Source organism: Morchella sextelata, assembly GCF_020137385.1.
Source record: "Morchella sextelata strain SCLS chromosome Unknown scls_17, whole genome shotgun sequence".
Taxonomy (NCBI): Eukaryota; Fungi; Ascomycota; class Pezizomycetes; order Pezizales; family Morchellaceae; genus Morchella; species Morchella sextelata.
This window is the reverse complement of record NW_025408632.1, coordinates 380,255-391,581: the sequence shown is the minus strand read 5'-3', so window position 1 is coordinate 391,581 and position 11,327 is coordinate 380,255. Positions and strand designations below refer to the sequence as shown.

The 11,327-nt window shown below is 45.6% G+C and overlaps 1 protein-coding gene across 1 annotated transcript; it reads right to left on the bottom strand.

Moving 5' to 3' along the window:
• Positions 1–3,513: 3,513 nt before the first annotated feature.
• On the bottom strand, positions 3,514–5,481 carry H6S33_004235 (uncharacterized protein; the record flags this gene model as incomplete). Its single annotated transcript, XM_044835949.1, has 4 exons — positions 3,514–4,553; positions 4,622–4,724; positions 4,795–5,378; positions 5,448–5,481. The coding sequence occupies 4 exons, from the start codon at positions 5,479–5,481 to the stop codon at positions 3,514–3,516; spliced, it is 1,761 nt and encodes a 586-aa protein (XP_044690973.1).
• Between the last annotated feature and the right edge of the window lie 5,846 nt (positions 5,482–11,327).

The following is an 11,327-nucleotide window of genomic DNA, read 5'->3' as shown; positions in this document are numbered from 1 at the left end:
TAAGCATTATCTCAAATAAGGATTATTTCGGATTTTAAGGCTTTTTCGGATTTTAAGGCTTATTAAGGATTATAAGGATTATAAGGCTTATGTCGATTTTTAAGGATTATTTTCAAATAAAGACAAAAATAAAAAGGCGGGGGGTTGAGCCCAGAGCCTTGCAGGTAGCATCTACCTCATGCTACCCACTGAGCCATAGGGGAACTGAAATTCCGGTGCTGGAATTAATATATGGCCAATATAATGCGAATTTTTAAGCCTTATATAAACCTTATTCACCGAAAAGCCTTAAAAAAGCATTATTTGATGGATAAGTTGTATCAGGTATAAAGACTTAAGCCATTTGATAATAATCATCTAAATCTAATACTTATACATAAAATAAGCCATATATATGCCTTATTTTTGAAAAACTCTTACCAAGAAAGAGCCTTCTCCCAAATTAAGGCTAATACCACCGTTTTTCGTCAATAAGGCCTTATTTAACATTTATTTGGCAGTAAATCCTTACTGGAGGCTTATTTGTTTTACCAAATCGGGCGTTAAATGTATATCACACTTACGGGAGGCTTATTGTCAACGAAACGGTTGCAGACATGACTTGCAGCGCAGCCACTCAAACTAAGGCCTGTTTAGCATTATTCTTTATAAAACCACCCTAAATTACGGGAGAAGACTGGTCTCTTCCAACGGAATTTGGCGGCATGTATGTCCGCCAAGCCACTAGCAAATTTTTCACCGCCGCCCGCTCTATCCCGCCGTGTTCGGTCATAGAACGACGAAAATAGGGCATCCCGTCCGCTCTGCCATACTCAAACGTCGTATCGCCTAGTTAGTACTGCAGTGGGTGACCATGCGGGAATCCTGGGTACCGAACTCCAAGATCCAATCTTTTGCACTTTTTTATGCGTTGCGGTTGTCATTGAGTCTCTCTTTGATCTTCCCGGCACTTATTAGAGTCTGAGGTGAGGAAGATTCCTTCCGTATGGAGGTTCTGAAAACCTTGGGCGTGGTTCGTATCCTTATTTATTTTGAGGGCAATGTGAGCACCAGACTAAACCTTCAAGGGCTTTTGTAACTCGAACACAGTTCCTTTCAAATTACTGACTGTATGCGCTTCGATTTATATCACATACAGCTGAAATCGAGGCAATGTGTACAAGTAAGGACACATCCGTCAACAAGACAAAATGGAGTTTCCAAGGGTCAATGCCTAATAAACAGGTAGTTTCCACCCCTGTAAACGCTGTTTTGGCCCGTTGCTGCGAGCGGGCCTTAATATTCAAGGGTTCTAGTCTGCATTTTTTCTCCAGAGCCTTGAAAAAACTGAAACGTGAGGGACGATCAGATTGTCTAATAAATGCTTGTAGACATGTCTCTTTAATTTGCTGACGCTTAGACGCCTGTCGAGGGATCAAAGGGCAGTTAAGTGCATAAATATTTCGATTAAAAATTTGTAAGAGCTGATTTGCGAGTGATAGTCCATGAGTCAGGAATGTTACTTGGCGCCAAGAACGGTACTAAACCAAGTACATCTAGTACTACCCCACATGTGCAATTTATCCTGCTAGTTTATCATTAGCAAGCTAATAGTGAGAAAACCCTTCATAGGTGTTAATTTTTGAACAGAAAGTATGGCAGGATGGCCGAGTTGGTTATGGCGCCAGGTTAAGGTCTTAATCTTAACACTAATTCCTGGTTCGGAAACGAGCGTGGGTTCAAGTCCCACTTCTGTCACAAATCTTTTTATTTTGTTCTTCCGGCCTCTTCTTGATTGAAGAGGCCGGCAGAATGAGGTGTGGATTGTTTTAGTGACCGCATGCTCATAATAAACCCTCCTCCCTACGTATAGCATAATTTTAAAGTGCCTGCCCTACAACCTACGGCCCCTTTTGACGAAGCGGTTTGCAGAAACAATGACAGCCCGAGTAGAAACATCTCCTGAAGATTTTCATATCAATATTTGCGTCTCTGGAACTAAGTTGCCTGTTTCTACAATTACTGTGTTAGGGTAGGGTATATATATATTTACTGCGGTATGCCTCCAATGTACTGCTAAGTGATGTTGAGCCGTTTCGAGGGCCACGACAAAACTCGTAATTGAGGGACGCGTACGGACAAGGGTTCTTTTTGTCAGTCGAGACAGCTAGCGGCGCTCATACCGATGTGCAATTACTTGATTGGCTGAAATTTCTACTAGAATACGGAACTACATGTACATGTAATGTAATATGTATTCTCTTGAAATATACGATATACCTACTCAACTACATCAATGTCTAGTGCTGCTACTGTGGTACATCATAGTGATTTCACCCTGATTTTTAGACTGTACCTGTATCTTTGCAGTTTATGAAAAGTAAGCCCTTAAACTAGCAGCGTCAGTGCGTAGTACATACTCGACTTAAAGGTCGTGACGCGTATCTACTTCGTTGTCGTGCCTTTATAATGCCTTCATGCATATTGTAGAAGACACGAGACTTCTATATGTTGTATTCCGGCCATCTGTAAACTGCCGCCCGATCAGGCCTCCTCCATTTTCCTCTCTGTCGATTGGTTTTGTTCCAGCCATCAGAATAACGGTAGACCTACAGTACTCTCAACCTAAACGAGAATCTTACCCCTCATCTTTAACGCCACGATGCAACAGAGATGCAAAACTTGATTCGTTTGTCTAGCATTCATTTAGCATGTAACTACATGTTGTACCAGCTGCAACGAAGGAAGTGAGCACTTAGCGGGTTATCAGTATACACACGGATCACGTTCCTTCTTAGTCTGACACCCTCTCTGGCTCGAATGAAATCGTCATAACTGACTCCAATCTACTCTTGACAGCATCTACCCTCTGATCTTACCTTTATCTATCGATATATTAGGCATCCGAAATGCAAGCAAGTCGACACAACGCACAGTGCACACACAAAATTTGATAGAACTCTCCAATTTGCAAGTGACTAAGCACTCGTGATAAGTTCCCATGACCGATATCCAACATAGACAAGGATGCGATAGCTCTCCGCGGAGCCAGTCTGCGTGCGTGCAGTCACAGGAGAAGCAAAAATGAAATCTACCCGTTAATGTGGGGAGAAGACGTTGGGTGGGAACTTTCTTCCTCCTTCATCGAAAACGAGAATGAATAAGGGAAAGGATCGGCAGCCAAGAGCAGAAGCGCAAACGAAGACAGAGGGGTGTATTTTAAAATCCCACTGCGCCACCAGATTCGCCTAGTATCCTAGAAGCCTTTTTTACTTTTTGCAGAATATTTCCGGTCACATGACACAACACTATGGAACACAGACGCTCACTCGCACCCTGTGTTACCATAAACTTCCCCGAAGATTGTAAAAACAGAAAATATATTTTCATAACAATTTCATGACATTCTAGCTACTACTACCAGCGTATATCTTTATGACAGTCTATTTGTATATATGATTTCCCTAGTCCGTTACCAACACCCCAAACCCAAAAGCAGATAAAATCATCAAGCATCAACAGGTCAATTCCTCACTACAACTTCGCCTTTTCCTGACCAAACCACCCAGCTCTCATGGAATTTTTGCGGTCGAGCTCGTTTCCGCTCCCTTTTCTTTCTTCCTCGAACTGGGCTTCCGGTTCCACGACTACCGCCAGGTCCCCCATCGCCACTAGAACCCTCCTTAGGATCTTTCCGCTCGGATTTCTAGGCAATTCCTCCAGAAAAACCACTCCACCACGAAGCCACTTTGGTCTATACTTCTTCTCTCTCACCATTCTAACAAGCTGCCTCCCAACCTCGTCAACACTCGTCTCACCCCTCGCTCTAGCTTCCTCCTTAAGCACCACAAAAGCGCGCGGCGCCTCTCCTGATACGGCATCAGGCACACCCACAACCGCGCACTCTTCGACTGCTGAATGCTCCATTAAGACTTCCTCAATCTCTGCTGGGGATACCGATATGCCTTTCACCTTCACCAGGTCCTTGAGCCTGCCCGTGATGGTCAGAGTACCCTCCTCGTCCATGCATCCTAGGTCGCCCGTCCGTAACCAGCCATCTTCCATAAACGTATTCCTGGTAGCATCTGGGGCGTCCAAATAACCCATTGTAACTTGGGGCCCCTTACACCATATCTCGCCCTGCCGATGTGGCCCTAGATCCTCCCCGCGCTCTCCTACAATTCGCACGGATGTGCTACGCAACAGCTTCCCGACCGTGTGTGCATTCTCGTAACCGTAGCCAGTTATTGGAGTGACAGTAACACCACCACAGTTTTCAGTGAGGCCATAGCCATGTTTGATACCAGCCCAGGGGAAGCGACGTGAGAGCTCGCGGATGAGATCGCGGGAGAGCGGGGCCGCGCCGGTGTGCCAACGGCGGACGCAGGATAGGTCATAGGAGCGAACGCTAGGGTCACGAGTAAGGCGGAGGAGGATAGGAGGTGCGAGAGTCACTTCGGGGATGCGAAATGTTTCGATAGTTGCCAGAAAGCTGGGAAAAGTGAAGGCACGCATAAGCACCAGATCGCAGTTTTGGACAATGGGAAGGTGAAGGGAGAAAGCAAGGCCGACAACTAAGGAAAGGGCTTGTTAGGTCGTGAAACAAAGACTATCTCAATGAATGCTATATAGGAAAACATACTGTGGAAGAAAGGCAGCGCCGCAATCAATTTGTCGACGTCTGCTGCCTTTTCGGAGGCTACTTGGATCAGCTGGGCAATCATATTTCTGTGAGAAATCATAACCTATAGCATCACGCCACCGCCGTTAGTACTAATATCAAATATTTCTACCTCAAAGAAGAGCAAAACTTACAGCTTTTGGCAACCCCGTGGTCCCACTGCTAAAGCTCAAATACGCACACACTTCCCCACTATCCCTCCCTCCTAGATCAAATGCCGGCATCTGTGTTTGCTCTCTACGTCCCACTTCTACCAACTCTTTCAAAGTCTTATACCCGGCCCTCATACCCTCCAACAGAAATATTTTATCTTTTGGAATCCCTGCACGGGCCGCCGCTGCCACCGCAATCTCGACCGAGCCGGGGACGGTGAATATATACTTGGCGTTAACAGTTTTCAGCGCAAACGTCATCTCATCCTCTGTGTATGACGGCGATGCTCCCGAGATCACGCCACCACTGCGCAACGCTGCAAACATGGCAACGGGATACCAAATTGTATTGTGAGAGAAGAAGCAGACGGTTTCTCCGGGCTGCAAACCGTGGTGGCGGGAGAGTACTGTGGAGGCATATGTGGAGAGCTCGGCGACAGTGTTGTAGTTAAGCGATTCATGTGTCGTCGAGTCGACGAAGCTGCATACTTTGGAAGGTGGGAATGTGGTGAGTGTGGAGGCGGAAGAGTCGAATAGCCATGTCCAGATGGGCATAGTAGTGGGGTCTTTATATACGGATCATGAGTTAGCACAAGCCCTGATTAACTTTTGAAGGGGATATTGGAGAGTTTTACAATCAATCGGGGGTTTCCCGGATTTGAAAAGCATCTTTGCGGAGTATTTGCCAACGTCGTTGATATATAGATAATGGTTTATGATATGAATGCAGGGTATCTGTTATTCTTCAATGCACTGTGTAATAAGAGAGAATAGGTAGACAACTTTATAAAAAAAAAGTGAAGAGGCAGATATGAAAGAATATATAGAAATGATCAGACAGACTAACAATATACACCTTCCCCATAAATAACAGGATGTCAAACCAAAACCAGGTGAAATTGCAATTGGCCTTTGAAACTAACGAGTAGTGACAGGAGGGCCAGGCATCATGAAAGCGAAACTAGCTAGTATCTGAGAAAAGAAAGGATATGGAGAGGACGTAAAGAGAGAGAAAAGATATGCATATAGTCCACGGCCTCCAGGACCGGGCCACAGGTACAACGAAGGAACATACAAAGTACATGTACCTCATGTAGTTATCTCGGGTAAGGAGGATTAATAGAGTAAGGGAAGGTTTGAAATCGGGCAGTATACCTCTAACAGGGCCATCTAAGTGGTTCTAGATTTCCTCTTTCTACTAACTCCATAGCGATATATTACTCCTATATTGAGCCGTTATGCTGCATAAATAAAAGCCACACACAAACAAACCACAAAAAATGCTCCTCGGGCCGGTCTAGCTTGGATGGATGCTTGGTCTGAACGAGTTGCCTAGGTATGCATGCACCATTCTCCTATTGCCTGCGAAAATCTCCGGCGGAACTTTCCGCGTGAGGTCAAACCCAACATGGTAATGGGACAAAACCCCAATGCTTATCAACTTCCGTATTTTTCCTCCAAACATCGTCCCTTATTTCGCTACTGTGGTTATTGTTCTTGATGAAAGGATCGCCTAGCTAAATCCCCCCCCCCCCCCCTAGCACAACCTGGTTGAGCTGTCGAACAAGTCACAGCTGTGGCATTCCATCCGATTCCGAGTAAAGATAGATCTTCTGCTGCTCGGGGAGGCTAAAGTACAACGTTTAACGTTGCTCACAGACAGTGCCCGACCCTGGCCCTCCGAGAAATTTCGCCATCGCGTCTAGAGATACAATAACTCCTAAACATAATCAAGATATCAAAACACTCGGGCCGATCTTATGAAACCGCCCTATGGTTACGAACTAACGCGCTTCTTTTCAGTCTCGATTCAAGCATTCCATCCCATCACCTAGTTGTATGCACACACCAACACCAACCCCACTATGGGAATATATCACACAACATTAGTATTCTCACCTTTGTACCTACTAGGATTCAAGGTCGGTGTAAGGCATGCCATACATATGAGGATCACTTATGTATGGCATGCCTTCTGTATATGCCTTTTACTTTATTCCCGGTTTTGCATCTTTTCTGACATCTTGTATCTGACACTTTGGCGGCGCTAAGCTTTAACAGTGTCTCAAGTCCGCTGCCGCTGCCCTGCATATGGAGTTCTACTCGTAGCTTCATGACGTTTCCGAACACGACTAATATTGCATACCATACAAAAAAGCGCCAAATCCACCTTTTTGTATGTCATGCAATATTGGTCGTGTTCGGAAACGCTATGAAGCTACGAGTAACGGTGTGGCTTTCCCTACAACTTTCTTTTTTCCCTACACCGTATTCAGAAGTATATATGCAATTTTCCCCCACTGACGAAAAAAACGTAATAGAGGAGGAAAAAGCGCGCTCTGCCATATATTGTGGAACAAAATCAGAGCGCGCGTAAGACATGGGTGGGTCACGCCAGATCACCAACCCCAGCCCCACTCCAGAGACTATTCCGGAACCTTCAGCGCCGTTGAATCAACAGGGTCAGGGGTAGGTCCACCTGGGACTGAAGGGAGCAAGAGTCCAACGTCTAACCACAAATACCTACCTCTAAATAGCAACCCAGCCTAACCTGTGAACACGTCAAACAAACAGTATTCTCCGTACCGAGAAATCCGAGACATCGTAGGGTCGGTACCTCCCCCATCACTGCTCGGCCGAGGGTGAACCTGGGAGTATTCTAGGGTAGTCTACCGTCATAGGTGTCAGTCTACTTAGCTAGACAGAAAGAGATACTTTATCCGAAAAAGAACATCAGAACCGCCCCAACTCAACTTTTAAATCTTCAACGCAATTTACGGGGGATGAGAAGGAATCTTCAAAAGAACCCCAGATGCGTTTGAAAAAGAACGGTCTGGAGCATAAAAACAAACTCACCTCACCCCACCCTTTCACTCAGACGCGGAGATGGAAGGGTGAAAAAAGATCACATCTTTATTTTCTTCACACTCTCTAAATGGACCGTCTAATCATCTAGTTGGTGTTTAATATGCGCCTTTGAGATAGGTAAGTTATAGCACCTCATATAGTGCTTTGGGTGGATATGTGGATATGCAATGTACTTAATATCCGCAACGGCTGTACCGATATTGGGCTGAGATTGCGTATATATCCGTGCATGTGTGCACAGCACAGAACATGTAAATGATAGATTACCAAGTCCTCGCTTGTGATAAGGAAAACCGTACCATACTAAACCCTAACCCCGTGGGGAGTTTCGCGATTGATTGATTATCTCAAGCATACGAGACAGAGACGACAGCGAGTGGCAGACTTGCGCACGCCGGTAGTTAAAAGGCTTTACGGACATTGGAGCAGAAAAGCTGAAGAATTTACCGAATTCGCGAATCGAATAGCTGCATTTCTAGGAATCTGGAAATACATTGCAGCTGGAACAGAGGATTCAAACTGGCGAAGCACGCGCAGTGTCATCTGTTCTTCTTCAAAACGGCCCCCACTGCTCCTTAATCCTTGAAAGGTATGTGTGCCTCTCGCTACCTACAAGGCTTTGGATACCCTACACGTTTGCCCCCGCAAGATATCCACTGGGTCAGTCGATAAGATGAATTTTCAAAACCATTTTTCTATTCCCTTTCTGCGTTCCCATCTCGATCACTCGCACCTGGTAGAGTATGCGCACGCTACGGACCGGTGCCCGTCAGTACCCTATGCGGCTACGATATAGCTACGTATGTCCTGATTAGCTGAAGCCTAACCCTGCGCCTGGTCGTGAGTAGGGTACCTACGTGGGGAAAGGGGAAAAAAAAAAAAAAAAACACCCCTTGACCCAGGTACCCACCATCACCCACACGCCGAGGTATTCGCAGGAGCTCCAATAAAAGGTGACGGAATAAGGGCCGGAGGCAAAAAAACGAGAAGAGGAGATATAGGTGTGCTCCATTTCAATCTATGTGTGTGGCCTACCCAGGCTTAAGCTTGTACATTGCGCCCCGAGAAACGGGTATCGGGTTCAAAGAAGAATGTTTACACACCTGCATACGCACCCGACAATTTGTTTCTCCCTCTGTCATGTTTCAGGGTGGTGCTGGTAAAGTATTGACGTGCCTTGGTAGAGAATAGATTATTGAGGTATGTACAGGCAGAGCCCTAACCCTATATTAATAATCCGCGCCTACTATAACCGATCATTGATAGCTACATCATTGCAATTAATAGAAACGCCAATGGAGTGAGGTTATCAGGATCGAAGGGACGAAAAAACCTAATATATTAAAAAGAAATTCGGGCGAAATCAAAACTACAGACAATAGCTTCCAGCCGGCCGAGAAACTCAAAAAAAGACTGCGCTAGATATTGTTTTCTTTTCATTACAGGACTTTTGCGAATATTCAAACCCCATATATCGAGCCAAAGACAGCTACAGCACTGCCTCACATAAACCTCCCAGTGACATGCTTAATTATCCGAAATGCCGTATATCTCCAGAGGTATATTCTAATCGCATCCAACCTACTAGTTAGCTAGTTTGATAGCTAGCTATAGATCTAACCCAAGCGTGGTTTTTCACCTTACCCGGTGTTAGTGTGCCATATCATCGCCCTGGCCATCGCGAGATAGAGCTAGCTGCGAGTTACAGTACGCACATAACACATGCTTTAATTATTTTGTACATCTGCACACAATAGGGCCGTCATTGACCCATACGTCAGATAGAGTATCGACAGGGGGAATCCCTCCCCGGTCCTGCTGGATAAATGGGTGAATACCAACCCACATAACGTCCTTTTTTACCCATCATTTGTGACCTGAGGCTCAAGGTATAGGGTTTATCTACTAGATTTGCTACTCTATGGGCCACTTGTAAAGGTGGCAAGAGCCAGCTGAATTCACAGGAAAAAAAAATGTGACTTCATCAATGATGGCCATGGAGAGAGAACAAATCCCATGGAAGCGGCAATTGCTCGCTCACCGCCAGCTCCTAGGTGGAGCAAGAAACTAAAGTCTACCAAATCAACCACCAGAGTCCTATAAAAAGGCCACGACGTAGAACTCAAACCCTGGTACGCACTGTTCTCGCTTATGATAAGATATGCCTACACAAGCCCGGTAACTGGTCTCCCTTCGTAGAGTAAGTACGTCAGGAAGGTAGGTAGCTGGTAGGTGCAACATGCAATCTTCGGTTTGAGCGAAAATCAGACGCATGTAGTGATTGACTGGATTCTCTATGTACATCTGCAACATGTGAAAGTTCACAAATTCCACAAACGGGTTACAGGTCGACAGCCAGCCCAGCTGCATCTCGATCGAGATGAGAACGAAGGGAAAAAGTTTTTCTTCGCCTTCTTAGTTCTCATTGACCCGATACCCGCGGACGTGTACCGGTACTTGACTTTTCTACGACCAGCAGCAGCTAGCAACCACAACCACGATACCTGGCTGGCTGACTGGCTTCCTATTTGTGCTCAGGAGATCAGTTGCTCCGAGAACTCGTCATTGAGTCCGTCCCCCGCCCATCTACCCGTATTTTCTGAGCAAAGGATCGACATATGGTTTTTAGAGTGCTGACATGGAAAGCCTTATCGTGGATAAATAAGGAGACCTGAAGAATGCGCAAACGAACGCAGGAAGCAGCTCGTGGATCATTGAATCATTGGTACCAGGCCAGGGTTAGGGTTTAGCATTGGTCTCGTCGATCACATGAGCGAATATATTGTTCGCTGTCGTGATGCGCTGACCACGAAAACTCAGAGCAAGCTCTTGACCAATACGCTGAGATATCTTATCGGAACATTCAGGAGAGAAACGATGTGCGGTACTCTACTCAGGTGGCAATTGCGGCCTAGACATTTCGTGAAGTCCAATAATTGTGAAGTCTCTACTCCGAGCAAAGACCTCAGTAGTTACCCATGACACATCATCTGTCGATCATGCGTAGACATGTTGTGGAATATCGGTTTCTGTGCAGTGGTGATGTGATAATGTCGAGTCTTTGTGATATAACATGGTACATAATGAAGTGCCGTTATTCCGAGTAGTAAAGTCGGCTTTGCACGTACCCATTAATTTAGTTACATTAGGAGCTGTAGCCTGCGGCCCGAACTAGAAGGTTCATGTTGAAGATCCCCCGGATCTTTTCCTGCTACTGAGATTATCTTTCCAAATGGTGGAAGTAGTGGATCGGCTTCGTTTGTGGGGGTGTTGGGCCACTTTGACGTTATGTGATTGTAGAAAGCTGCAATCAAGAAACTAGCCCAGATGCTTTTGGAATGCCTGTTAGGGCTGCATGATCATGGCAGGATGGCCGAGTTGGTTATGGCGCCAGGTTAAGGTCTTAATCTTAACATCAATTCCTGGTTCGGAAACGAGCGTGGGTTCAAGTCCCACTTCTGTCACAAATCGTGTGTTGTACTCCTTCAGTTACACTCTTGAAAAAGAACAGCTGAGAGTGGTATGAACAACCCTTTTTTGTCTCTTAGGGTGGGGATCGAAGGCTTCCTAGATTTTTGCCTCTAGTAAATTTTCTTGCGGTTCACACTGGGTGTGTGCCAAGAGGCTAGAGTAAAGTAAACATTGAA